At 47.3% G+C, this 27,506-nt stretch overlaps 9 protein-coding genes across 10 annotated transcripts; 4 read left to right on the top strand and 5 right to left on the bottom strand.

Moving 5' to 3' along the window:
• The first annotated feature begins 293 nt into the window (after positions 1-293).
• On the top strand, positions 294-5,801 carry LOC108087215 (mucin-5AC). The gene is given in 9 exon segments (XM_017184489.2): positions 294-664; positions 720-940; positions 1,020-1,588; positions 1,659-1,710; positions 2,842-2,902; positions 2,904-4,279; positions 4,373-4,514; positions 4,576-4,734; positions 4,802-5,801. Coding segments are annotated over 9 exon segments (2,991 nt in total). The 5' UTR covers positions 294-469; the 3' UTR covers positions 5,018-5,801.
• On the bottom strand, positions 1,717-2,794 carry LOC108087218. The gene has a single exon (XM_017184492.1). It carries the CDS (start codon positions 2,714-2,716, stop codon positions 1,727-1,729), a length of 990 nt encoding a protein of 329 aa, XP_017039981.1. The 5' UTR covers positions 2,717-2,794; the 3' UTR covers positions 1,717-1,726.
• Positions 5,669-7,619, bottom strand: LOC108087217 (L-dopachrome tautomerase yellow-f-like). The gene is made up of 4 exons (XM_017184491.1): positions 7,245-7,619; positions 6,708-7,049; positions 5,993-6,648; positions 5,669-5,942 (listed from the first exon to the last, which is right to left on the bottom strand). Exons 1-4 carry the CDS (start codon positions 7,408-7,410, stop codon positions 5,802-5,804), a joined length of 1,305 nt encoding a protein of 434 aa, XP_017039980.1. The 5' UTR covers positions 7,411-7,619; the 3' UTR covers positions 5,669-5,801.
• Positions 7,620-7,687: 68 nt separating this feature from the next.
• Positions 7,688-9,884, bottom strand: LOC108087216 (L-dopachrome tautomerase yellow-f2). The gene is made up of 4 exons (XM_017184490.1): positions 9,654-9,884; positions 8,976-9,365; positions 7,980-8,635; positions 7,688-7,914 (listed from the first exon to the last, which is right to left on the bottom strand). The coding sequence occupies exons 1-4, from the start codon at positions 9,823-9,825 to the stop codon at positions 7,774-7,776; spliced, it is 1,359 nt and encodes a 452-aa protein (XP_017039979.1). The 5' UTR covers positions 9,826-9,884; the 3' UTR covers positions 7,688-7,773.
• Positions 9,885-10,350: 466 nt separating this feature from the next.
• LOC108087376 (GTPase Era, mitochondrial) lies at positions 10,351-11,646 on the top strand. The gene is made up of 2 exons (XM_017184718.1): positions 10,351-11,334; positions 11,393-11,646. Exons 1-2 carry the CDS (start codon positions 10,392-10,394, stop codon positions 11,584-11,586), a joined length of 1,137 nt encoding a protein of 378 aa, XP_017040207.1. The 5' UTR covers positions 10,351-10,391; the 3' UTR covers positions 11,587-11,646.
• Positions 11,591-12,309, bottom strand: LOC108087377 (peptidyl-tRNA hydrolase 2, mitochondrial). The gene has a single exon (XM_017184719.2). The coding sequence runs from the start codon at positions 12,056-12,058 to the stop codon at positions 11,639-11,641; it is 420 nt and encodes a 139-aa protein (XP_017040208.1). The 5' UTR covers positions 12,059-12,309; the 3' UTR covers positions 11,591-11,638.
• A 466-nt stretch (positions 12,310-12,775) lies between these two features.
• LOC108087192 lies at positions 12,776-23,802 on the top strand. Of its 2 annotated transcripts, none has more exons than XM_017184452.2 (15): positions 12,776-13,814; positions 14,158-14,241; positions 14,312-14,490; positions 14,571-14,732; positions 14,797-14,942; positions 15,277-15,859; positions 16,022-16,813; positions 16,879-16,905; positions 17,317-17,397; positions 17,736-17,872; positions 17,932-20,418; positions 20,496-21,305; positions 21,369-22,243; positions 22,900-23,095; positions 23,164-23,802. In XM_017184452.2, exons 1-15 carry the CDS (start codon positions 13,287-13,289, stop codon positions 23,535-23,537), a joined length of 7,461 nt encoding a protein of 2,486 aa, XP_017039941.1. In that variant the 5' UTR covers positions 12,776-13,286; the 3' UTR covers positions 23,538-23,802. The 2 variants fall into 2 exon arrangements, with proteins under 2 accessions (XP_017039941.1, XP_017039940.1); XM_017184451.2 differs by having other exon boundaries at positions 14,300-14,490.
• An 84-nt stretch (positions 23,803-23,886) lies between these two features.
• On the bottom strand, positions 23,887-26,782 carry LOC108087194 (protein MEMO1). The gene is made up of 6 exons (XM_017184454.2): positions 26,618-26,782; positions 24,998-25,079; positions 24,873-24,941; positions 24,698-24,810; positions 24,530-24,641; positions 23,887-24,467 (listed from the first exon to the last, which is right to left on the bottom strand). The coding sequence occupies exons 1-6, from the start codon at positions 26,664-26,666 to the stop codon at positions 24,005-24,007; spliced, it is 888 nt and encodes a 295-aa protein (XP_017039943.1). The 5' UTR covers positions 26,667-26,782; the 3' UTR covers positions 23,887-24,004.
• Positions 25,189-26,566, top strand: LOC108087193. The gene is made up of 2 exons (XM_017184453.2): positions 25,189-25,391; positions 25,640-26,566. The coding sequence occupies exons 1-2, from the start codon at positions 25,306-25,308 to the stop codon at positions 26,442-26,444; spliced, it is 891 nt and encodes a 296-aa protein (XP_017039942.1). The 5' UTR covers positions 25,189-25,305; the 3' UTR covers positions 26,445-26,566.
• Positions 26,783-27,506: the final 724 nt, after the last annotated feature.

The following is a 27,506-nucleotide window of genomic DNA, read 5'->3' as shown; positions in this document are numbered from 1 at the left end:
ATTCAGTTTGCAGATTTAATATGAGCAAAGTAATGAGCATTTACAAATAGTCATAAATTAGAAATTATAAATAGTTATAAATTATTTCTTTTAAAATCTTGTGTACAATTAATATTGATTGTGTAACAAAATAAAAATTTTATTGTAATTTAATATTACTTAATTATTTTCAATTATTGAGTAGCACAAACTTTAAAACCACTTATTTTAACAGTACCCTCAATGCACATTACTTTCGATAAATATCGGGCTGACGATAATCGATATGCATATCCAAATACCGATACCAAAAATGGCGTCGCCAGCAATTCGTTGATTTCCTAGTTAACTTGTACAAAATGCAGCTAGTTCTTGATTGAAAAGCAACCAAGTGAAATGTGAGATTAATTAGAGGAAAGCGACGAGCCCAAGGCATGCAAAAGAAGCCCATCCCTGACAGGAATCCACACCGAAGTCTGGGGAAAAGGATATGGCAGCGGCGGCAACGGCAGCACCTGCGACCTCCAGTGGGAATGCACCTGCTCCATCGGCTGCAACGGCCCCCGGGGGAGGAGGGGGAGTGGCCGGTGGGGGAGTATCGGGTGCCCAGTTCAGGGAAATCCACAAAAACACTTGGCTGAAACGGCTGACGGCGGATGGCAAGCGTTTGACTGTCGGTCCTAAAGTAAGTGCACAAAGATTACCGAAGATCTGTAAATATTTAATCAGCAAACTTCCAGAAATCCGAGTGCAGCTGGGTGGTGTTTTGCGTCCACGATGACACCGAAGCTCTGCTGGAGGGCTATGCGGAACCTAGGCAAGCAGCTGGACACCTGCCCGAGTGGGCCGTTTCTCTCCGGGAAACCCTCCACATCTCCCATGCGCTCATCCCCAATTCCCATGAGTTCGAGTTTGTGGTCACGCTCAGCCACGAGGTGTTGCGCTTTCACGCCGTCTCTTGGTAAAGAAAAAGCTCCCCGCACGCAATGCCAATTAAGATTGCAACACTTAAAAACTTGCTTTCGCTTTTTTTTTCGCAGGGAAATTATGCAAGAGTGGGTAGAAACGCTGCGCTCCAAGCTGCGCGAAATGAAGATTCTGTCGCCGCGCGAAAACCTCTACACGAAGCTACCTGAAGTGCGCGCCCCACTGCTGCCCACGCGGGATCCCACATCGCCATTGCCGCCACCGCCGCCCGTTCCGGCGGCTCTTGTGCCGGGCGTTGAGCGTGTGGTGGCCGCCAGTCATCAGGCTCAGTCAGCGCCACCTCCGGAGCAGCCCCCCAGTCCAGTGGCCACAACGCCAGCTGCTCCTGCTCCCGCGCCCGCTGCCATGTCGAACACGTTGACGCAGCACCTGCTCAACATGCTCTCCGATCCGATTAGCACTTATAGCGAGCAGATCAGCGAGTCTGCAGAGCCAACTGCTGAACAGGAAAGTGCAGCGGGAACTGAAGGAGCAGCAGAGGAGCCCCCGTCCAATAGCGATGCCGATCTGAATCTCTCCGACGACGAATACTTGTCGCCACTGCTCCGAAAGGCTTGTGTGCTTACCGACAACGGTGTCCGGGTGGACGTCGTGGCAGCCACTGTTCAACGTGCTTCTGCTGGTAAGCTCATAATGTCATATCATTTTATTTAAATTGAAATATAATAAAATATATATTTAAAATATTGCAGATCAAATCCTGAGTTTGGAGCACATGCTGCAATGCGAACGACTGATTCCCAGGTGAGCCAACAATTAACTACATAAACTCATTCATTTGCTCGTAGCTCTGCTCCAAAAACTTGACGACCGCCTTTTTGGTGCTTGGCTTACCCTCAAAGGTTTCAAGGAATAGTTTCCGCACCACGGTCAGATATCTCATTGCACTGAGAGTCAGTTCCTGGATCTGTGCATCCAATTTCAAGCCCAGTTCGTTTTTGTACCTTTTGCTGACTTTGGCACGCAACTTGTCATATTCTTGACTGGCTTGTGTCATTAATGGAGCACGCTGCTGTCGCCGATAATGGTCGATGTGGGCATTCAGCAGGGCCTTAAAGTGTTCGTTAAAGTGCTTCACCTGTTGAAAATCGGATTCATCTTTGCAGAGAACGCTGTACAGGGTGTCAAAAAACGCAGACGGATCCTTTCCAGTGCAAAGTTGCTTTAGAGCGTTGATCGAAGAACAAGCAAATATTCGCTTTAAGTAGCGATTCTCCTTGTCCAGCATGTGAATCTCCTCGGTTTGCATTTGGATGGATTTCGCGTTCTTCTCACGCTTTGCCTGTAATTTGTTGAACAAATCCTGGAGCTCCTGCAACTCCTTTGATAAGGCAGCATTTTCGTCTATCAACCTACGGTTGGCCAGTTCTAAATTCTCACAGGAACTGAAAGAGGACAATTCCTCCTCATCCGAGTTCTCTTCCCCGCTGCTTTGGGGCTCTGGGTTATTAACCATCTTCAAGCTCATCTGGTGGAGTGTACGCAAATCCATGTGAGAACTTTTAGAATCGGTAAAGGGGTAGCTCAATTTACTCTGGTCATTCAGTTGCTTGTGAAGCAGCAAGAGCATATAGTTTCGGGAGAATTGTTCCTGTGGCGTTGATTGCTGGAAGATGTTAAGCCATCGGGTGCAGGTGGGCACAATCTGATCTCTAGCGGGCAGCCGACCCACCAGTTTCACCACACTGGTCACCTCCTCCACGAAAAGATCGTCCAGCTTTTCCTCCGTTAAGGAAAACCGCTTAGCCATGATATACAAAAATATATAAGGTTTATTTTTGATTTATAAAGCTGCCTACTTTGATGTCGATCAAATCGATAGAGATTTTAATTATGGCAGATGTTATACTTTACTAATTCTTTATCCATTTTTAGACCACAAACATCGCGTTCTATGTCCGCTGGCGCGGCAGACAAATCGAAGAGACCCCCACGGGAAGCCCCTCCAATCCCAATCGTCCAGTGTCGCTACGGCAAACAGTGAGGATTCTCAGGACAATATCACAATCATCCAGGTGTCGAACATCAGCAACAATGGCCAGGAGCAGCCGCCCGAGCTGCCGCCCAAAAGTTCGACGACAGCCGAAGTGTTTCGCTTTCCGGAGGTGAAGGCAAAGTCGCAGACGAATGCCAAGCAGAAGCCATCACAGGCACATCAGGAGTATAAAAGCAACGTACAAATCATTCCGTCCACTGCCAGTAGCAGTACCAGTACCAGTACTAGTACCATTCAAGTCCTGGGCAAACAGCCCAGCAGCAGTAATCCGTATACCACGCCCGTCAAGCAAAGCTCTTCCAGTGGCGCCAGTCCTCAGGTTTCCGGCACCACCAAGGTGAAGGTGCTGGGCGAGGGCGAGGCCACCACAACTGTGGCGGTTTATGGCACCTGCTATCCACCAACAGGTAGCAGTGCCCCGGCCAGCTCCTCCAGCTCTGCCTCTGTTAATCCTGCCAAGCCGCAGACGCCAAGATTAAGTAAGAAGATAATACTCAGTGCCAACACCTCGGGCATTACGAATATTAGTGTGAATAACGAGCAGGGCAGTGACTCCATAATCAGTGGCAACGTTCACTACGAGAAGGTCTTCCTCTCCTCCAGCATTCCCATTACCAGTGTAAGCAGTCCCACAAGAGCGACGAGCACTCATCCCGTTCAACCGGTGTCGAATGGAAGTCCTGCTTTGCCTCGTCGTCGGTTGGCTTCTCCGGCGACAGTACAGCCTGCCACAACCAGTGCACCAGGAAGAGCGGCGCCACAATTAACTCGAGGACTAACCGAACTGGTGATTAGTTCGCGACCCAGCCGAAGGGATTTCCACTACCTTAAGCTGCTGAACACTCCACTGAAAACAAAGACGTCCCACAAATCAACCAGCGCCACGAATAATAATATTGAGCAGCAGCCGCACCAGTCCACGCCTTCCAGTTCCACGAGTGCGCAAGTAACGCCAAGGAACAACACCTCCATAACGACAGCTGACAGCCAGGAGCAGCGCCGGCGCAGCTCGTCCACGTCCGATGCGCAGGCGCCTCTCCAGCGGGTTCCACAGCCGGCAACCCAGCGAAATGCGAACAACAACGAGTTCACGCCCTCCCGAAACGGAGCCTTTCGCATGCAGCCACCTCCGCAGGGAGCTCCTCCGACCAGCACTAATCCCGCTCAGCAGTCGCCCAGTAAGCGAATGACTCTGCGGGAGCAGCAGGTTATGCAGTTAAGGCGGGAGATCATGCATCCGGGTGGAGTGCGTTTGAATCTTAGGCGCAAGGATTGCGTTGGCTCCATTGCGTGGGTGGATGCCTTCGGTGGCGTTTGGTAAGTTTGACAGAAATTCAAGTTGTATGTAGTGAAATACGGAAATAGATATGTATGTTCAACAAAATATATTAACTGGTACTATTTTTTCAGGATTGCTGGCTGGAAGCAAAAGGAGCATCCCGTGCTGTACAATGCATTGCACATCGGCGATCAACTTCTATCAATTGCAGGAGTGAATATCAGCAGTGCTGCAGAAGCCAACAAGATTATCAGGAACACCAATACGCTCTTTGTAAGTTCGTTAGGATATATTATTAGATACATTGATTACATTAGAATTATTTTTAAATCAGGTTGAAGTCTTGCTGCGACGCATTCCATTTGGTCGGGCATATGCCATTCGTCGTGACCGAGAGGGTCAATGCCTGGGTCTGATTCGAGACGGAAACACTTCGACAATCGTGGACGTTGTGCCAAACAGCTTGGCCGCACGACATGGCCTTCCGCCCAAGGTAAGCAATCAGCTTATAAATATAGGAATTCCTGAACAATGAATACACATAAATATATTTATTTTAGACCCAATCGTGCGATGGAAGCTCACTCACCTTCTGGATGCTCACCGAGATTAATGGTCGATCACTCAATCTGTTCTTCAAGGATATGGAGATACGCGATCGCCTGAACTCCGTGGGCCGAGATATATCCATTTTGGTGCAGCCGTCGGATTTGATAACCAAGCTGAAGAAGCAGCTGAAGTCGCTGCGGGGCTACAAGGACTACTTGGTACAGTAGGGCCCCAGCAATAACGATCGATTCCATATAACCACACATAACTCGTAACTGTAATAAGCTGCTATACGCGAATCTATTTCGAATAGCTCTCGGCCAGTAATCATTCCATTTTCGCGTATACGTCAATGAACGGAACCACTATATAGTCAACTAGAGCTGGTAGAATCATTTCGCTATAATACGTACTACACATACACACCACACTTACTATGATCGAAACTACTTAAAGGACTTAGGTGTAGCGTTGAGGAGCATATACAAAAACAACCTATATATTTTTGCAAAATTTTATATAAACTCGTACATATATATACAAATTGATCATTATATATATATATAGATATATATACACCTTATGTATAGCTGACACTTTTAAGGGTTACCAAATTTACACCTCGAATTTGTTTGGATGCGGAAAAGTTATGAGAAATTTACAACATGAAATTCAAGTATTTTAGGTTAACATATACACGCGTATCACACACACACACACACACCTGTGCAACTTAGTATCCTTATGCAATATTGGAGTGCCTCTGATTTTGTTCATTGATGTTGTTTTCTTTCATGTTTCCATTTGTTTCGTGCGAAAAGAAAAAAGCATCTGTCGTAACTTTTAAGATGTGATAAAAATGAGTACTCAAATTTAGGCAATTTTTAACGGTACATTTGTAAATGCTTTTTGATTTATTTTATATATAAGTTTCAGTGAGTAAATTCGATATACATATTATTACTTATGTAACGATCTTGCGGAACATTCATTAAAGCAATTCCACACAAATCACTGACACACTGTTCCATTCTTGGCCAAGCTTGCCTTTTGCTTCCAGATCCGGAAATTGTACGCATTCGTGTCCAGCTTGGAGTAGACAAATATGGGCATGGAGTTGGACATCACCCAGATGGTTCCCTCCTCATCGATCTGTAAAAATATAAGTTTATTCTCAGTTGCCTTAAAAAGAATTAACTAACCGTCAAATCGCTGGGATAAATCATCTTCTCAGCATTGGAATACACAGAGCCATGAGTTTCTGGCGAGAACGGCTTTTCGGTGTTCCAGCACCCCACTCCGTTCTTCTGGACCTCTGCAAAGAAGACGACGCAGGTTTCTGGATCGTATTTGTGCATCGTGGACTGCGTTGATGGCCCACGGCTTCCCAGCATCCGGAAATCGTTTCCCTGATCGGAGCGTTCCGCATTGCACTCCTGCTGCAAAACGCGGTTGGAAACCACAAACTCATTTGTGCTGGCCATAGGATGGAAGAAGACATCCCGACTGCCATCTGGTTGATATGGTCCCAATGTCGTGGAGAAAATGCCATCATCCCAGCGGAATTTCTGACCGCCAATATTGAGATCGTCTGAGAGCGGATCGAAGTTGAAGAAGTTGTGCTTGAAGGACCAAATTCGATTGTCTCGCAGGTGATAGACATGTAATTGCCGATTGACCAGATCCGGAATATAAGCGTAGGCATTGCGACAACGTCCCTCCCTCACATCTACGGTTATGCTGGCCAATCCGCGACCGATCTCCACAATGTCCTGGGGGATTTCAACACGCTTCAGCACGCGATCTGTGGCCAAATCCACTACCCAAATGCTGGGACGACGGATCTGTTGGCGGTTATCTAAAGTGCAGAATATTATATATGTATATAATATATTACAATCTAACTTAAGTTCTCACTTGGGTACTCCAGCATTCCAGTGTCGACGAACCAGAGGCGCTGACAAGCATCCACGGCGGTTCTGTAAACGGAGACTAGATTTTCAGTGCTGTCGTTGAACTGATTCAAGGCAAAATTTGGATAGGCCCTGAGAACGGGACTCTCGCTTTGGCCATCCCTCTCCAGATCAATGTAGTTCAAGGTGGAGGGAATGCCCTCCTGTCTCCTTGGAACGGTGACAAAGAGTCGTCCCCGGAAATGGGTCACTCCCTGCGGCACATTGTTGTATTGAATGAAGGGAAGAGTTTTGACACGGGAAGCCGGAGTGTTCATACAGGGTTGGGAATTCGGAACATGCGGATCTAAATAAGTGAAACAATAACAAATAATTGGGTATTCAATATACAATACTTTTATTATTAACTCTCTAATTCTTTTAATAATTTTCGTTTGGTAAACAACATTTTTGTTAGTCCTACGTATTAATTATAATTTTTTCTGCGTCATCGAATTCCACTTAACAATGGAAGTTTTGGTTCTACATTTTCTGTACTTACCTTTTAAGGAGCAAAGAAACTGCAAAGTGTTTTGGTAGTTATCCCCGCGATTGAAAAAATCCAGCTGCTTCCATCTGAAGACCTCAATCATGGGATTTCCATCTGCAGAGGTTAGCAATTCTAACCCAGCGATCATGAAGAGGAGCAAAAACCGTGGCGATAACATTTCTTTGTCTTTGCTCGAGAACCTGAATGAAGCTCCGCTTACTCGCCTCTTCAGGTTGAGATTTAACTTAAGACTGATTCGCAATAACTTCTTAAACTCATTTCTACGTGCTCTGCAGCTCGAAAGTGAAAAAGGAACAAATTAAAAGAGAAGAAGACTCTCACTTACTGCTCAGATTTTGTTTTGAGATATTTACCTATGTAACAAATGTTAAAATTCGTCTGTTAAAAACATTCAATAGACTTTATATGGCAATCAGGGAGAGGCATTTTTAAAGTTTTATTTGGATGAGCTTTATTTACTTATTTTAATAATATAATTCAGTGGGTTATTTTCATACATAATATTATTATTCTCTATAAATCACTCACAAACGGTTCCCCTCTTCGCCAACTTTGCCTTTTGCTTCCAGACTCGGAAGTTATATATATTTGTATCCAGCGTGGAGTAGATAAAGATCGGCATGGAGTTGGACATTACCCAAATGGTTCCCTCCTCGTCGATCTGTAAAAATAAATATTATAAATCATTTATGAAGAAACATATATCTAATTTATGTTTTTTCTTACCGACAAGTCGCTGGGGTAAATCATATCCAATGCATTGGAGTCCACACTGCCGTAGTTTTCCGCCGATATTGGCTTGGTTGTCTTCCAGCAGCCCACTCCGTTCCTCTGGATCTCATCGAAGAAGATCACCCCGGTGCCAGGATCATAGGCGTGCATCGTGGACTGAGTGGATGGCCCTCGGTTTCCTATGACCCGGAAATCGTTTCCGTGATCGGAGCGAGCGGCATTGGACTCCTGCTGCAGAACGCGACTTGAAACCACAAACTCATTCGTGCTCGCCATGGGATGGAAGTAGACATCCCGACTCCCATCCGGCTTTTGAGCTCCCAAGGTGACCGAGAAGATGCCGTCATCCCAGCGGAAGGTCTGGCCACCAATGCTCAGATCCCCGGAAAGCGGATCGAAGTTAAAGTAGTTGTGCTCGAAGGCCCAAATCCGATCGTCTCGCAGGTGATAGACGTACAATCTCCGGTACACCAGATCCGGAATATAGGCGAAGGCATCTCCACATTGACCCGCCCTCACATCAACTGTGATACTTGCCAATCCGCGACCCGTTTCCGCAATGCTCTCCGGGATGTCGAAACGCTTCAGCACTCGATCCGTTGCCAAGTCCACTACCCAGATGCTGGGACGACGGATCTGTTGGCGGTTATCTAAAAAAAAAAATTATTTCGTAATTCTAAATGACACATATAAAGGGTTCTATAACTTAACTATCTATAATCTTGATTATACAATACCAAAGTAATAACTTTTCTAACCAATGGTTTTAAAACAAATGTGGAAGTAAATAAAAAAAAAAAACTATAAATAATAAAAAGAGAAGGCTGGTCTAAGCTTTTATATTGATAAGGCTTGTGTATTTAATTTGCTTTTTAAAAGCCTCAACTCAAACACGGAACAATAGAAACAAACTAATTTAATCTCACTATTGCTTTACACAGGGTCGCATAAATTAGAAACCAATAATTAAATCTCGGGGTGCAAACTCACTTGGGTACTCCAGCATTCCAGTGTCAATGAACCAGAGGCGTTGACAGGCATCCACGGAGGTCCTGTAGACGGAGACCAGGTTCTGGGCACTGTCGTTGAACTGATTCAACGCAAAGTTGGGATAGGCTATAAGCTTGGGGCTGACTTCCGATCCCTCCCTGGCCAGATCGATGTAGTTCAGGGTGGACGGGATGCCCACACGGCGACGGGGCATCGTGACAAACAGGCGACCCCGGAAGTGGGTGGCTCCCATCGGCACGTTGTTGTACGGAATGTAGGAGGCGTTGGGGTCATCACTGGCAACCCGGTTGCTTACGACCACTGGAGTATCGCGGGAGGTCATAGACTCTCGCTTTTGCCGTGAATATCTCCCAGGGAAAACAACAGGGGCTAGTTGAAAAGAGTAAAATGAAATTATTTTGATAAAAAACTAAAATTAATAAATTAATACAAAATAAACACCACCTTACCATTAAAGCTTATGCTAGGGATCCGTTAATATTAAATTTCAATATTTTAAATAAAAGTTTTATATTGAGATTGTATTAAAAAAGTATTATGGGGGTTTAAGGTCTGTTATTCATCCGACAAAATAAAGTAATTACAAGTTGCCTTGGGGCGTGATAGAAAATTCATAAATTTTACTTTAAAACCTTTTTTAATGGATTTTTCACTCACCTGAGATGCTGGGCCTGTCAGGTCTTCCGTGTGGGCCATGTTTTCCATCCCCTCGGTTGTAGAAGTCCATCTGTTTCCATCTGAAGACCTCTATCATGGGATCACCTTCTGCGGTGGAAAGCAGCTGTAACCCCGCGATTAGGCAAAAAATTAGAAATTGTGGCGATAACATTGTTGGATTTGCTAAGCTTAATAAATAAAGCTCGGACCGATCGCCCTTCCAGGCTGAGATTTCTAAAGCGACTGATTGCCAATATTCCCAGCTTAATTCGACATGCTCTGCGGCTCGAAAGTTAAATATTGAAATTGATAAGAGAAGTGCGGCTCTCACGGATTCTCAAACCGGTTCTGCTACTTGTTAGCTTAACAATATTGTCAATACTAATCGACACTCAAATCAAACAATCAATTAAAAGTCATACTAGAGAAATAATGTAATTTAAATATATGTATTTTCTTTCCAGGCAACTTGTTAAAATAGATTACACTTAAAATATGTTAGATGTTAGTTAACATTCAAAATATGATATGCAAAATAAATGATATTTAATTATTTAAAATTAATAAAAACTAGGTCAATATATTACTAAAAGTCTGCCACTGATTTAGGCGCCAAGTGATTCAAAACCAGAATGTTCTAATAATCGATTTTGCCGTACTAACGATATCTATATCGATTTCGATTAAATTCGACAAATTGTGCAAATAAAATAAACAAGTGTAAACGAAGCTTGCAAAATGCGATATAATTTGTTTGCCAGTGCCTTAAAATTGCTGAATAGCACAAAAAACCACAATTTGTTGGTGGTAAATGTGCGTAGTTTGACCGGCGCTGCTCAAACCAATGATGTAGTTACGCCAGGCACGCGTTTACCGCCAGCGGAAACGGGAAATCCAGACGAGGATCAGCGGTCGCTGCACATCGCGGTGATAGGAGTGCCCAATGTGGGCAAAAGCACGGTCATCAACAACACGGTGAACCACCGAGTGTGTCCCACCTCCGCCAAGGTGCACACCACTCGCCAGTCGAACACGGCCATCTACACCACCGGTCAGACGCAGTTGGTCTTTTACGATACACCTGGTTTGGTGACCCAGAAAGAGATCCGGCGGCATCACCTGGATCAGAACTTCAAGAGCGCCTACCGCCATGCCATTCAACATGCGGATATCATCGCAGTGGTGCACGATGCCTCGAATGGATGGACTCGGAAGGAACTGCATCCCACGGTACTGGACACTCTGAAAGCTTACAGCAACCTGCCCAGTTTCCTGGTCCTGAACAAGATAGATGCCCTTAAGTCGAAGCGGTTGCTGTTGGATCTGATCAAGACCCTCACCAACGATACTTTGACTGCGGGAAAGCGCGGATCCCAAGGAACAACCCCGGTGGATCCTGCTGCCAGGGAAATACGGGTGAACAAGCGGGATACCAGCTGGAGCCACTTCAGCGATGTGTTTCTCGTATCCGCCCTGACGGGCAGTGGTCTGCATGAGATGCAGAGCTATCTGGTGGGTCAGGCCAAGCCCAGATTGTGGAAATACCCAGCCGACATCCGCACAGACTCCACTCCAGAGGCTCTAATTGTGGAGAGTGTGCGAGCCCGCCTGCTGGACTACTTGCCCCAGGAGATTCCCTACAACCTCAAGTGCGAGCTGGAGTACTACAGTGTGGATAAGAGTAAGCAAACTAGGGTAGCACCTGTATGAATCCTTTCTAAATCTGCTCCATTTTCCAGATATTATTTATACATCAGTGCAAGTGCAGTGCCCAACGACGCGAATCGAGCGACTGATCTGCGGCGAAGCCAACGGAAAACTACGACAGATCACGGAGAGAGTTACCTCAGACCTGGTGGAAATGTTCGGCCAAGCGGTTTCCCTCACCATCTCCACGGTGTCCAAGGGCAAGAAGACCGCCTCCTCGTCCTAAACAGTTGTTGATTACTTGTACTTTATTTGTAACGTTACATAAACCTAAGAGTTCACAAGAGCTTCAAATGCGCCACTAGTTTGTCCAGATCCTCGGCGGGCGCAGGACCCAAGCCGAGTACGGTGGCCGTTCCTGATTCCAGTTGCGTTCGTCCGGCATCCCGCACCAAAGCGGAAACCACGTTCGCCTGCTGAGCCTGCAGTTCCAGGGAGCTCAGCTGCTCGAAGTTATCCACTCGCAGCACGATCTTCGGTTGCCCCAGGCGGCACCATCGCTGCAGGATGGCCTTCTGCAGTTTTGTGCCCTGTTCGGAACCCTGATAGCACATGATTGCCGCATGGGCGCACTGGGCCGCCGTCTTTCCCTTGGACATCTTCAGATCGGTACGGACCACCAGCGCCAGCTTGGTGGACTTGCCGAAGGCCACACTACTGTTGAGGAACTTCTGCAGGATGCTACTTGACGTTGGCATACTTCTGGCTCTGCTGCTCCACGTACTTTTGCATGCACGCGCGGAACTCCTTCACCTTGTCCTGGCAAGCCCTCCAATCTCCCGTTTCGGCAATGCACTCCTGCACCTTGTAGTGGAGCTCTATGCAGCCGGTCTTCTTGAGCATCAGTTCCACGGGATCCTGATCCGTCGATGCGGACATTTTCTTCAGCTCTCCGCCGGGTGAAATTGCACCAGCTCGATTCGAATTACGAAATTCTGACAGGGTTGTCAGGTAATCGTTCCGTTGGGTTTGAATAACGTGAGCGATTTGTTTCCACTTTAAAGCTAATATCATTTGGAATCGAAGTTGTAAACTTTAAACAAATATATTGTTATTTTGTAATCAAAAACTGACTACTTTAATTTGTTTTATTCGAAAACAAACTTTTAACATAAAGAAACATATTTTACATACGTAGATAACAATGTAACATAACATCTACATTCATAGTCATTTAAACGTAAAATATGGGCTTAACATATTGGTTGTCCCTATAAAGAAACACAGCTAAATATTAAATATTTGAAGGCACAGAGTCTTGCTGACAAACAGTAATTACCCGCTCGTGTTTTTAGAAAATGTAGAAAACCCACCAACTAACGTGTAAATAGAACTCCCACCTTTAGTCCATAAAAGTGTGACCAGTAAATGCGACCCCCTTTCCGTGGCGTTATGGCATAGCGAATTCGAAGGCCACCGGTCACACCGCTGCAATTGCAATCAACGAGAAACGAGCGAATTGCAACGAGCAGGCGAAAAATCACAAAAAGCGGAAAATCACAACAATCGTGGGTGCAAACGGAGCGGAAATAGCGAGGCAAAGGAAAGTGCCCGGAAAATCGGATGGCCCAGCAGTGAAAGCCCAAAACGCAGAGGCGCACTTGGCGCGTTTCAAAGGGGAAAGGCGCGTTGTTTAGCGTTCTGTTTCCAAGCTCTCGAATTCGTTTCGATTCCAAAACCAAACCAATCCAATCCCCACTCACACACACGCTCACTCACTCCCTCACACACACACACAGACACGCGCGCGCATACAGTGAACGAGTGAAAGTGCATCTACATCTGTGATTTCGTATATAATAATGCGTCGCGCATACGCGGATTTGGCCAGGAGAAGCACCAAAGACTAACAAGTGATCCGAACCGGGGATTCAGTTGGTTAGTTGGTCAACCCCGAATCCCCCCGCGCTCTCCCTCTCCCGCGAAATGGCCGATCCGGTGGCGCACACCAAAGAAACGGATGCGGAGGAGTCGCTGGACACCAACATGCAGCACATGGTGAATGGCGAATTGCCATCGGAGGTGCCCGCTTCATCCTGCTGCCATGTGATGTCCTCCATGGATGTAGACGTGGACGGGGACGTGGATGCGGACATTGAAGCCGCCACCTCCTCCTCCTCCTGCTCCGCTTCCCAGCTGAATCCATCGCCACCGCCTGCTGGCCACCAGCAGGCGAAGCCGGCGAGATCCAGCTCGCCACCATGCAATCTCCTCGAGCGGCTCAACTTTCCCGAGGGCAACATCATCAACACGCTGCACACGATCCTCGCGCTGCCGCCCTTCGATCCCTATGCTCCTGCTCCCAAAGCGGAGACGGTCTACAAGGAGGTAATCTCTTTGATGCAGTGGAGCCAGCGGGAGGACAACGCCATCGAGCTGGAGCTCAGCGACAAGCTGCTCCATGAGTGCGAGCACAAGGGCGGCGATCCCAACGACGAGACGCGATCTTATTTGGTGGGTTTCCATGTCGGATTCGTGGTCTAGGAGATACAAAAGAAATATGAAATATCCATATTTTTCATTGTGATCACTACTGATCAGATAGGATTCTTCTTTATAACTTTCGAACAGTGATTGTTGTCCTAGGAAAAAATGTTGACAAATAAGACAGATAAACTAATAGGATAAGCTTTTCATAAATCTATAAAAACCTAATAAGAATTTTGGATTGTTCGTATTTGTTTTAATAAAACTGTTCAGAACTTTGCAAATAATTTCATTAACTAAATATCAAACTTCGATACTCTAATTGAAGAAAAAGAAAAGTTTTGTAATCACCTGTTAATCCTTTTACCAGATGGCCATTGAGAACATGCGTCTGTTTTCGGAGGATCCAAAGAATCCGCTGCGTGATGCCGACGGACAGCTGCGTGCAATTACGGTGCGTTTGCCTGAAAATATAGAGTATCTTAATGGAATGTGCTCCTAATCCATTGTAGCTATATTTCCAGAATCTTGCCTTCATATTTGTGAAACACGAGAAGGATGAGTTCTTCACATTTTGTTCCTGCAAGGAATGTCTCGAATACCGCGAAACCATCATGGCCATCATGATGGATCAATTTAAGGCTGCGCACATGGTGGTCATGTTGCTGGATGTTTTGATCAAAGCCTACAGCCCCATGTTGAAGTAAGAACGGATTCCTAAATTATACAACCGGATAATAAATATTAATATACAAAATACAAATATAAAAACAATTCTTACAGAAACGATGCTGCCTACAATAAGTTTGAGAAGCTGCTTGAGTGCAACAAGGAGATCTATTGGATTACAAGCGGCTATCTCTACGATAAGAACGCCGAATATCTTGATTTTATTGATGACACAGCGATCTCCGACAATATGATATTAGTGCTATTCAGCGCCATGTAAGTTGATACCTGGACAATTATTTGTTTACAAATAAATCATTCAAATACGTTCGCATTTCAGCTTGATGGCCAACAATCCGATGCTGCTGCTACAAATACTCGCCTACAACGTGGAGTGCATTGTGAAGGCATTCTCCGAGGGCATGATCGAAATTGCCCAGAATATCCAGGAGAACGAGAAAATTTCCGCGGAAAGGATGCTGACATGTAAGATTTCTCAGTTGTGATAGAATTATATCATTTGCATGCATATACTAATAATTGCTTTCTTAAAATGAAATGACTCACAAATCATTAAGTTGATAAAATAAACATTAAGGCTTTTCTTTTCTAAGAAAAATATTTATAAACAAAGTTTTAAACGATCATGAGTCACTGCTAATATTTATGCAAGTTCTTTTGAAAAAAAAATGTTACGATTGTAAACAAGACTTACTAAAGTAATATTGACTTTTGAAAAATTCAGTTTCTTAAAGTTTCCAAACAAAAAATACCCCTTAGATTATTACTTACCTATTAAATGAATCACTCTTCCTTTTAGACATTCTTGACGGCTACTCCGATCTGAATTGCATCTCGCAGAAGATCTCCCTCAGCCTGTTTGCGTTCGAGAACGACTTCCTGCGCAAGTTCAAGCTGTCGTGGGTGCTGTTGTGCCAGCGTCTTTTCCAGCAACATGTGTTCACTCCTTTGGGAGATACGATGCTGGCCTGCATCCTGTCGCTGAAGGAGGCGGCTCCATCGGCCCAGACGACGGCGCTGATCAAGCGGTACATGCTGTTCGACGAGCACATGCACTCCATTGAGCGCCGCTGGACGGACATCTGGATCGAGCTGAACAAGTTCAACTTGTCGCCCACGGAGCACGAGCGAAGGATGGGCCTGCTCGATGTGTACAACATATTCGACAAGGTCGTCCTGGACGCCACCTCATTCTCGCTGCCGGATATCAGCGACGACGAGTTCATCGACTTCCAGCGCATCGTGGATCGCCAACTGGCCTGGAAAAACATCATGGCCTTCACGAAACTGAAGTGGCCCGACGGCTTCTACGATCCGCCCAATAAGCTGGTGCACGAGGATCTCTGCAAGAAGTGCAATTCGTTGCTCGAGCACCATAACGAGTAAGTTAGGGAAATCGAGGAGATCTGAAATCGGTGTATTAATGTCATAATCCCTAATATAGTCAATACATTTAAGTAAACAATAATTGAATGCTGATAAAGGCGGCTACTAAGAAAAACTCTTTATGCTTTATATTAACTCACATTTTGATCCTTTCGCAGGAACTGCAAATGCATCACTTGCTCCATCGCCGGCACTCCTTTGAGACCGCGGCAAGCGGGCCATTGTGCCAAGTGCACAACGCTCGGCATTGTCGAGAAGGATCCGAAGCTGATGAAGTCCAAGATCCTCAGCACGTGCACCAGTGACGAGGCTAAGCACAATGCGGCTACGGCGGCGACCGCCAGCTCCACTGCCGCCCAGCAGCAGCGTCGCAGCAACGATCTCCCGGAGGACGAGTCGCCATCGGGAAGCGGCAGCGGATCGGTGTTCCGGCGACAGGCGGAGACGGTCGACACCCTGCGCACCACATATCACATTGCATGGGCGGTGTTCCAGCACCTGTCCACCAGGAAGCGCTACCGCCACGAGGCGATTGAAGCGCAGTTCTTCTGCGGCGAGAACTGTCGGGTGTCCGCCTGCCAGCTGGCGAGGAAGATACTGGCCAACCAGCTGTCGCCGCCGCTGACCAAGTATCTGCTGCGCTGCTTCCAGCCGCTCTCGTTCACGCGGGAAGAGCTACGCTCCACGCTGCCCTCGCTGATGTTCTTCAACCGCAAGCTGGCCCCGAGTCCCGCCGAGCTGCAGGAGCTGAGAAACCAGCACTACGTGTACAAAACCTACTGGACCTTCGTCCTCTCCATCTACGCCAACTTCTTTGTCAAATTCAACTCGAGCAGCACGGACTTCGGTCACCTGGAGCTGCTCAAGGGGGATTTGCGCCTGCGGCTAAACAGCGTGGTCGGCGACAAGGACGACGGTCGCTTCGAGCAGTTTTTGGCGCAAGTTATTGGGTGAGTAGCAAAAGTCGAACTTAACAGTAAAATATACTAAATGCGTTTTCTTACTGTTTCTGCAGGTATTCACCTTTCAAAATCACTGATGAGTAAGTATGCTATCCTTGTTGTGTTTATTTCTCTAATTTTAGTATCACAACTTCCTTCTTTTTTACTTTCGGCGGACAAACGTCATTTTTTTTTTTGACAAGTAATGACATTTATGGCGGAAATGTGCTTCACTTAGGGACACTCTACACCATCAAACAGACCAAACCCTAGAGTTTATAGAGTTGTCAATAAAATAGTAGAGTTACAAAAACACGTTTTTCGTGATTGAATTTTTTTTATGTTAGTACTAATAATTTGCAATTGAACTCCACACTACTAACACTTTACTAACACCGAATATCGCCTGTACTATCGAAAGTTGATCGAAAACTTGTGTCCCGTCATCTCTCCTTCATTTGGAAAAAGATTTCCTGTGCTTAATTTGTACTAAATTGGCATTCCTTTTGCAGTTTTACGCTGGGTGATGCCAATATAGAGAAGATGCAATTTGGAGTGGATCAGCTTATGATGTTGCACGATTCACAGATAATGTAAGTGCTTAAAATAACAGTAAAGAAAATTAGAAAAAAAAAATCAAAGGTGTGAAAATTACAAAAAAAAAAAAAAAAATATTGGCAAGAAACAAAAATTGAAATGTCAAGAACAAATCTTGCATTGAGAATATTAAGAAAATATGTACATACATAATGCAAACCAACGAAGAAAAATATATAATCTTAATCAAAAGCTTAAAATATGAGATTCGTAGGGATATCTGATTCTTAGAGCTTAAAAAAAGAGAAAACATGTGTTTCACTAAAGCTTTTAAATCAAGAGGAAATGATATGCCTTATAATCTAAAATTTTTATCCAAAATACTCCATTTTAGAAAACGCACTAAACCCGATAGCACCACTGGCTCCTCGGGCGCCAAATCCAAGGTCGGTGAATCCAATATGTCGCAGTCCGGAGGCAGAAATGGCGAAGCAGGTGGCAACAAGAAGAGCAAGGAAAAGATGCGTAAATGTGAGTAGAAATAATAAAGATTTGTAAAGCTTTATATCACATTGTGCCCCAATTCACAGGCTGTGCCGACTATGCGGACATTGGGGAGCCGTGCAAGGAAAACCACTCGAAGAAACGCGGCAAAAAGGAGTGCAACCATGCGCGCTTCAACGAAACACGTGACCGACTGCGCAAGAAGCTCTCCCAGATTGTCAACGACCGGAAGACGAAGTCCACGGAGGAGGCCATGCCACCGAAGGCCAAGTCCAGCATGCCGGAGCCCGCTGTTGTTGCTGCCCCAACAGCCATCCCACCGAAGCGGCCGCCCAAGGCCGAATCGCTTCCGGCTAGCCAGCCACCAAGCTTGAAAGTGTTCGCAACGGCGCAGCTGCCATCCACCGGCAATCAGCGGAAGATGCCCTCGGCGGCAGCGGCTGCAGCAGCGGCTCTCAACGAGATCGGCGAGCAGGTGGAACATGAGGGCGACAATAGTCTGCTCCGCCTGGACAGCCTCTGCAAGAGACTCCAAATGCACTCGGATGCGACGGATGCCTCGGCGGCGGCAACTGCGGCAGAAGCTGCGGCTGCTGTGGCCGCTTTCAAGCGCGGCGGCGGATTCCCGGCCGACTACAGCAAAGAAGACATGATGCAGGACTTTGCCGAGTTCCTGGGCAACTACAGCCAGCAGAACAGTCAGCAGGACCAACAGCGCTGGATAAACGAGACGCTCAACTTCATCGAGGGCAAGTCGCATCAGCCGCAGACTGTTAATCCGAAAAAGGCGGCCAAGAAGGCCAAGCAGAAGATGCGCAAGGAGGAGGAGAAGCGCATCAAGGAGCTGGAGGACCTGCGCGGCCAGTTCCTGGACATCTACTTCAAGGAGTTCATCGACAAGTACGAGATGAAGGCTCTGACGGCTGCGGGCGGCCGGAAGAGGGAGAAGAAGCGCATCGGCGAGCTGGAGACGAACATCAAGAACCTGCAGCGGGCCAAGGCGAAGGTGGAGACGGTGATCCTCGAGCTGATTGCCACCGTTAAGCAGACGAACAGCGAGTTCAAGTTCTCCTACCTGCCCACCAAGCAGCAGCAGCTGGCCAAGATGGCCCAGCTGGAGGAGATCCTCAACGGCGGACCCCCGCCCGCGGCCACTGCCACCGTTGAACCAGCTGCTCCGGTGCCTGTACAACCCGTGCAGCAGTACGCCGAGTTCAGCGGCGGCACCTCCTTCTATTCGGGACTCGGTCAGCCGAACACGCCCGTATGCTTCGCCCCACCGTATGTCTCGCAGCATCCGCCTCAGCTGTCACGGGATGTGATCGCCGCCATGGCGGCCAACTCCATCACTGCCGATCCCTCCAAGCGCATTGTGACCATACGCCGGGTGCAGCTGCCGCATCCCGGTGCCGAGCAGCAGGTGACCGTGGTGGCCAAGGGCAGTGCTCCGCACGAGGACAAGCTGCTCTACACGTTCGTCAACGGTCACATGGTGGCCTCGGGTCCGGCCCAGCCGGAGGAAGCGCCTCCTGCGCCCGCGGCTCCAAGTGTTCCGGAGAAAAGTGCCAAGGCCAAGAAGAAAGAGGCTAAGCGAGCGGCAGCGGCGGCGGCGGCAGCAGCGGCGGCGGAACAGGAAGCCAAGCTGAAGGCCAAGAAGCAGGCGAAGAAGACTGCAGTGGCAGTGGTCACCGCCTCCAGTTCCACGGCGAGCAGCAACTCCTCCAAGACGCAGACGCCGCAGAGCACGCGTGAGAGTTCGGTGTGCAGTGTGAAGCCAAAGGCTGCACCCAAGAAGCAAGCTGCCAAGCCACCGAAGGTGGTGGAAGTGGCGCCACCACCTGATCCAGAGCCGGAACCGGAGCCACCGAAGCGCCAGAAGCGGATCAAGTCGCGACTGGATCCTGGCCAGCTGGACAACAACCCGTTCAAGTCGCTGCACATGCAGGATTCGTCGGATGGCGAGTGGGAAACGGGTACTGAATCGGAGGAAGATGTCGAGGTGCCAGCGCCGCAGCCTTCCAAACCGCAACCCAAGGCGGTGGCTCCTGCTCCAAAGCCTGTTGCTCCTCCAGTGGTCACAAAACCCAAGGCAGCGCCTGCTCCAGTTGCCGCTCCTGCCAAAAAGGTCAAGCAGCAACCGGAGGCGCCGCAAAAGCAACAGGCGGCGCAACCCACAAAGGTTCAACCCACGGCCAGAGGCAAGGGAGCAGCTTCCTCCGGCGGCAAATCGAACTCCCAACCGCCGCCGCAGCAGCAGCAGCAGCAACAGTATCAGCAGGAGAAGGTGCCACCAGCCAAGAGCCAGCCGCCGCGCCCAGCGGAAACCGCTAGGAAGCAGAAGCAGCCGGCTCCTGGAAATCTCGAATCCAATCGCTCCGTTCACAACCAGCAGCCGCCTCAGCAGACGCACCAGCAGTCGCGAGGTGGCCGGGGAACTGGTCGGGCGAAGCCCTCAACTGGTGGGCAGCAACAGCCGCAGAGCCAGCAGCACTCCAACAACGCCCAGCCAGTCGACGCCAGCGCTCCTCCGAAGAGATCCCAGCGGGGAAAGCGCGCTCATCGCCAGAAGCAGGGTGAGTTTGGGAATTATATTATGTACATATAAATTTATTACTTAAATATTGATATTGAATTCCAATTTCTGTTGCAGAGGATCTCTCCGGCATTCCACACAACATGGGCTATTTCAATCCCAACGAAGTTGCCATACCTCCGCCGCAAACAGGCAGCTATGCCAGCACATTGTCGCAGCAGATGCAGAACTTGCGCATCGGCCAGTCGGGTGGCAATTCCAGCGCCAAGCAGCCATCGCAGTCGCCCAACTGCAGCATCATGGATCAACTGAGTCGAGGCGTGCAGGTGGAGCACCTCTCGCTGCCACCTGGGATCACGCTGACCAAAGTGGATCCCGCCAAGAGCGAGCAGTTGCGCCAGAAGAGCGAGTCCATTCGGCTGCTTTCCAAGCCGCTGGCCGAGCAGCAGCAGCAGCAGCCGCAGCAGCATCACTTCCAGCAGCCATCGCACCTTCTGGCCGGCTATTATGGAGCAGCCGGTGCCGCTGGCATGGATCCCAACGGGGTAATCATGGTGGAGGCCAATCCGCGCCCGAATCGCCACAGCCAGCCTACGAGTGCGCCACCAAATGTGGCGGCAGCTGCCTCGGCGGCAAGTGCCAGTGGAAAGTCTTCGCGGCGCCGTCGTCGCAATCGCGGGAAGTCCGGTGGTGGCAGTGGAGGAAACATTGTCACCTCTGGATCGGCCAACAAGCAGCGATCGGGAGGATCAGGATCTGGAGCAGGGGATATCCAAAAACAGGCTGCCTCGCCAGCCGGTGCAGCCACCATCAAAACCAATGCCAGTGGCAATATTATCACCCTGCGCAACCCAATGTTCCACCAGGGCAATGGACCAGTATCCGGCGGAGGCATGATGCCACCCAATCCCAACCCAATGCCACCAGGTGAGTATAAGTAAAACAGAATGTTAAATTTATGTTAAATCATATAAAATCCTTACTTTGCAGTGCGAAACTTTGGCGGTGCTCTGCCGGTGGCTCCGCCCATGGCCATGGATCAGCCTGCCGCAATCATCAAGAACGAGAACGGCATGTTCACCATTCGCAATCCGGCGCTTCACCAGGCGGTCACCAATGGCCTGGCGATGGGCGGCTACCGCCAGTTCGGCAGCAATGTCAACTACTATACGCCGCAGGAAGCGGTGGCCGAGGCGGCGCGGGCTACCCAGCAGAAACAGCAGCAACAGCAACTGGCCGCGGAAATCGGCAGCGGCAACAACACCTCGAATTTCTCCTACTTCTCTAGTGGATCGGCCAGCGGCAACAGCAGCGGAAGCAGCAACGGTGGCAACGGGACGCACAACAATATCAGTATTAGCTGTACAAACGTTCCCCCGACTCCAAACACCGCCGGCAGCGGAGCCAACAGCCCGGGCAGACTGGTCGGCGATGCGGCGGTGATTGCGCGTCCCAAGCAGTCGCAGAAATGCCTCTCGGCCATCGGCAGCGAGCTGAAGCAGAAGGCCAAGGACAGCAAGTGGCCCTGCTTTGGGCAGCAGCCGCCGCCATCGGAGTACAATTCGGTGGCGGGTGGAGGAGGAGCAGGAGGCGGCGGAGGCGTTCCTTTGCAGGAGAAGTACCAGCAGTCGAGCTACTACAACGGCTTCGAGGTCTTTTCAGCGGCGGGCGCGGCACAGGCTCCTGGCGGCGGCGGCGGATCGAGCGAATGCCACATGCATCACAGCTGCGGCGACGACTCTCCGCCGCCCACCATCACCGGTTTCAATTCCTACCTTGAGGGCATCCCGAACACCGGAGTCATTCGCTACGACGACGCCGCCTTTCTCAAGAACTTGATTCCGGGCCAGCATCTCAACAACGAGGTGTGTGACTGGTTTGGCAACTGGCCACTGGGGCGGGATGTATTTTACAACTACCCAAACTATCCGGAGTTCAATCTGACTCAAGTCTCCTACCCATTTGCATCGTTTTTCTCATCCTAATCATATCATTGTACAGTTTTTCTTTCGGATTGCCCAGAAATGCTCCAAGAAAATTGGTATATTTTGATTTTTGTATGGGAAGTTTGAAAATAAATTAATGGGCGTTGGGACTGATCTTTACAATTAGTTTTTTCTAAAAGTCTTACACGTAAGACATGTCTTTTTATAAATTTCTTACTTAATTTTTTTAACTTTAAAGACATTTATTGGACAAAGCTAAGTTGCAAATTTTCAAATTTTCAAATTTTTATTTTTATTTTTTTGGTCTATTTTTTAATGTCCTGAAAAAATACTATATTTTGACTTTTCCAAAAATCTAAAAAAAATTATAGCCAGATTGACAGCATATTTAAACTTAAAAAAAAACTTTTTTTATTTATGTCTAGAAACCATAGATTTTCAAATTTAGAAATTCATTTATTAGAAAAACTATATATAATTTTATTAGTTGTACATAAGGGGAAAATAACTCCTTACAGTTTGGATTTAATCAGGGGTTATGTATATTAGCTAACTCACAATATCTTTATTCGTAGGTCTCCATACACAATATATCGGAGTCCAACTTCACGCGCAACAACGCGTCGCCGTCGCCGCACCACGTGGAGATAACCAGCGTCTTTGGCAGCCGGGTGCGCTCCTCGAACGCCTATGATCCGCAACAGCAGGCACCGGCGGGCGTTGGTCCAGGTGCCAACTACTGCGACAGCGTGGCCGCCGACTACGGCAGTGGTGAGTAGAGCAACCAACCAGAGGTAACCCATATCCAGCACTCTGTTAATAAACTGCCCCGTTTGCAGATTCCCACCTCTTCGTGCAGAACAGTCTGCTGACGCGAATGCCACAGCCACCGGCACCTCCGGATCCCTTCGGTTACGACTTCGATCCCTCCGTGGTGCCCGGCGGTGAATCGAAGGCGGCCAGCGTGGCCAGCGACCTGAACGAATTCCTGCGCCGCAGCCCGCTGAGCCAGCGAACCTCGCCGTACAGTCCGGATGAGAGTGCCGCCGCCTTGGAGACGTTCGTCCAGAACATGAGTGCGCTGCAGATCGCGAGCGATGCCGAGCAGTGCTCGCGGCTCAACGGAACGGCATCAGGGGGAGGACCCAACGATGCACCCGCGGCGGATGCCACCGCCGGAGGAGCCGCCAATGCGGCCGCCGCCTGGTGGTGAGCCAACCACATGACAAGAGGTGCTGCATGGCCGGCAGATTGATTTGAACTCCACACATTCATACCGCTCTCACCATACGCAGACATTTCATCGATAGGGCTGAAAAACGATAATTGAAACCAGAAAAAAAAAAAACAAAAACGAAACATAAAAATACAAAAAAGCAGAAAACACATCCAAGAAATCATTCAAAATGGCTTAGGAGTCAATTTCAATGTTTCAACAAAAAAGAGAAAAAATAAAGAAAAAATTAACTTAAATGGAAGTTGATGCGTAAGTTCCTTTTTTTTTTTAATTTTAACCACCATGAATAGAAATTTTCCAATTGTTTTGTGTTATAAAACGAACCTTTCTCAAATAATTGGATTTATTTTAAATTTTCAATTTGATGCTAGAATTATAAAAACGTTAAGCTTAAATCTCCACGAAGATGGATGCTGTTGAGTGGCTAAAATACTTGATTGCGTTTAAATCTCAAAGACGAGGGATCCTGAGGCGTAGCTGACGCTAGAGTCCTCCATGTCCTGGCACTGGCTGCTTTGGGCGTACTTGAGGAACTTAAAACTCATCTTGTCATAGCCCTGATCCTGCAGAGCCTTCACAGCGCCCAACATCACGCCAATGGGATGGCGACCGCATATCGTGTTGTTGTACTTGCGCAAGTACTCGGTAAACGCCTGCGGATTGAGCGTCTCGATGAGGTCCATGCCCTGCTTGTCCAGCTTCTCGATGGACTTGTGGATGGCGCCGCAGGAGCGGTCGTAGTACGTGTAGCTGAAGCGCTGGCCCCAATGGCAGAAGTCGGAGGATATCACAAACAGGTTGGTGGGGTCCATTAAGTAGGAGGACAGCAGGTTGCCGTACTGTGCCTCCTGCTCGGGATTTAGCGAACCCACCAGGATAGGCACAATGGTGAACTGATCTTTGTAGCTGCAAAAAGTAAAGCCTTCATATTACTAGCCCTCAAAGAAAATATAGTTAATTTAACTTACTCCTCCATTACTTTAGCTATATAAGGCAAATGCATCTCGATGGAGTGCTCATCTTCGTCCGTCTTCATGTCCATCCAAGAAAACTGTCCAGTCTTCTCCAGCTCAGCATTGACTGCAAAAATCATTGAATTAAAATTTGAAAAATACATTTTTGGTTAAGAATCATACCCTGAGTATCAATTTTGAGATCATAGAGGGGTGTCCTGTATTTTTTCGCCACAGATAAGGCACAACCACGGAGTCGCACGTGGTGCGAAGGACCCAGAATGAAGATCCTTTTTCTGTAAACCAATTGTTTTATTTAATTTGATGGTTTTTAATTTATTTGTTTTTAAGTTCTTACACGACAACAGGACTAACTTGGCGGTAGGCGAATGCACCGCAGGCACCACAATACGTGTATCCAGCATGTCTGAAAAATGCAGTAAATACAATATGGGATTTAACGTGATTTCAGTTGTATATTACGGAGCAATAATGGCGCGTGCCGGTCCATGTGAGAGATCAGCGGCACCTAGCCAACGATCCAACTGCCTGGAGAGTTCAGTGCCTGCAAAAAAATTTACATTTTTTATTAAAAACAATTTAACATTTTTTTAAAATTTGATAGAGATTAATGTAAGTCAGTTATTGTTTTCAAATAAAGCAGCTCAGTTGGCTTGGTGTTGCCTAGCAGCAAACAAACAAATACGATAACAAGTTTTTCTGACTGTCTAGGAAGGCATATCTTAACAGTGATTTAATTACTATATTTAAGTTCAAATTTTAGTTAAACGATGGATATGGAAACTGAAAAGGAGAAGCACAGCGATGAGTTGATGAATCGCATAAGGAATGAACTAACAGCCATTATATCGCAGACGTGAGTACTATATTCAAACTTTTATTATTATTATAGAGAAATTATCCACAATTGCAAAGTGTGAATAATTTTATGCTTCGTTTTAAGCAATAGCTACAGTGGCCTTCTGCTTAAGTACTATGTTGTTATAACTGACTGAATATTTGTTGAGTAAATAAACGTATCGTAGGTATTCAATCTTATAAAATAGTTTATAACGCAAGTTAGAAAAAATGTGTGTGTTCTAATTCCAAATTTTTTTTCATTAGAACTACCGAAGAAAGGGAGAAAGCCAATGATGAACTCTTGAGCCCGAATCCCTTGCCCATTTTTGGGCCAATAAGTAAAACTAGGTTTAGAAAATCAACGAAGTCGGGCCACACCAAGAAAAAGGTGGATAAGCCCTCTTCTGCAGGCAGTGCGAAGACTTCCTCGGAAGGAAGCGGATCATCTGAAGATCGTTTAGCGGGAGGAGATGTCCAGAAAAAGGCCACGAATCCGACTTCCACCACCTCCAGTTCCTCACTCGGAACAGAGAGTTCTGGTCAGTATGAAGGTCCACCCAAGGACCCCAAAGCCCGCGCAGAGTTCATGGAATCCTATGCGGCCAAGAGCATTGATGACGACGTTCAAAAGATGCAGTTGGAACTGAAGCAGAGCTATGAGCTTTTTCAGGGTATTGGAGAGAAATTCGAGTCGGTGAATTTCACTGGCTTGCAAAACCGCATTCGAGATCTACATCTGAACGACTCCAACAACGAAATAGGCAAGGCAACAACCCAGGAGCTGCAAAAGATGTTCGACCAGCGCTTTCTGCAGAATCGTCTGGACAAGCTCTCTACGGATGCGACTGAGGGTTTCCGTCGGCATCCCGGGGAATTTGGAGACATCCCAGAGCTAAGCACTTTCTTCCAGGCTTGCACTCAATTGGAACATGGACTGGATGCACTACGTCAACAGAGACGACGCAACAGCGAACTGGAAAAGCGGCTTTGTTGGGCTACCGAGATTGCCTACGATCGCATGGATGAGATTCGCAATTCCGTGGGCTCCGATCCGGAAAAGAACTTCTAATTTGCCCTTTACTTAGTCATAGAACATATACTATATGTAGTTATTTTACGGTTCATCCAAAAGTTCATTACCCGTATACACATACACATGCAGGTGCAATACATATGGATATTCCCCACAGACACAATGCACTTGGAATTTACTTGGAATTATTTTATGAGTTATTCGCTTACCCGAATCAGTGTACCAGCTGCCTGCGTGGGTTGCTCTTCTGGCCGACATTTTACAGCGAGATCCCTAATCGGTCCGTTTAGCTGGTGATATTAGCTGGCAGTTACTTGTAAAAACCCGTCTTTGTTATTGGTGCAAGCAGTGTGACCGTAGCCAACGTTTTCAAAACTCGACGGTCGCTGCCGTGAGTGGAAATACTTTTTCGGCACTGGGCTTTGGTATTACTTGTAACATTCAAATATAATTATAATTTTATTATTAAACGTTTTTTTTGTACTTTGTACTTATGCGGGCAATTTGCCCCGGGCCTCGCGTTTATGGGGGCCCCGCGCGATATGATATAAGAATTGACAATCCCCCAAAATTGAAGGCCCCCGCAGTTTTTTGGGTAATACTTCGGAATTTTGACTCCAGCTATATCTCAGCCCCAAAAAATCTTGGGAACCAAATCAAGGGTTTTTTCGTAAGATAATAACCCCCTTAGGAGGGGTAGAAGGTTTTTTACCTTGGGAAATGGAAATTTCCTCGGAAAATCATGTGTAATAAGTATTTTCGCCCGCTACCAGCCCTCACTATTATCGGAAATTTAAGGCTCGATAGCTCGTAAACGGTGCGAGAAATCGAAAAATTTTATTTATTAAAAAGTGTTTACTTTGGGCCAATTATCCAAAATATGTCCTCAAATCTCTCCTAGCGCGGAAATGCATGACGTGCATGTAAGAGTTTTCCGCTGATTTTCCGAGGAAATTTCCATTTTTCAAGGTAAAAAACCTTCTGCCCCTCTTAAGGGGGTTATTATCCTATGAAAAAACCCTTGATTTGGTTCGCAGGTTTTTTTGGGGATTAAATATAGCTGGAGTCAAAATTCCGAAGTATTACCGTTTTTTGCCC

The sequence above is a fragment of the Drosophila ficusphila genome, unplaced genomic scaffold (assembly GCF_018152265.1).
Source record: "Drosophila ficusphila isolate 14025-0441.05 unplaced genomic scaffold, ASM1815226v1 contig_791, whole genome shotgun sequence".
Lineage (NCBI taxonomy): Eukaryota > Metazoa > Arthropoda > Insecta > Diptera > Drosophilidae > Drosophila > Drosophila ficusphila.
This window is presented reverse-complemented; position numbering and strand designations above follow the sequence as displayed.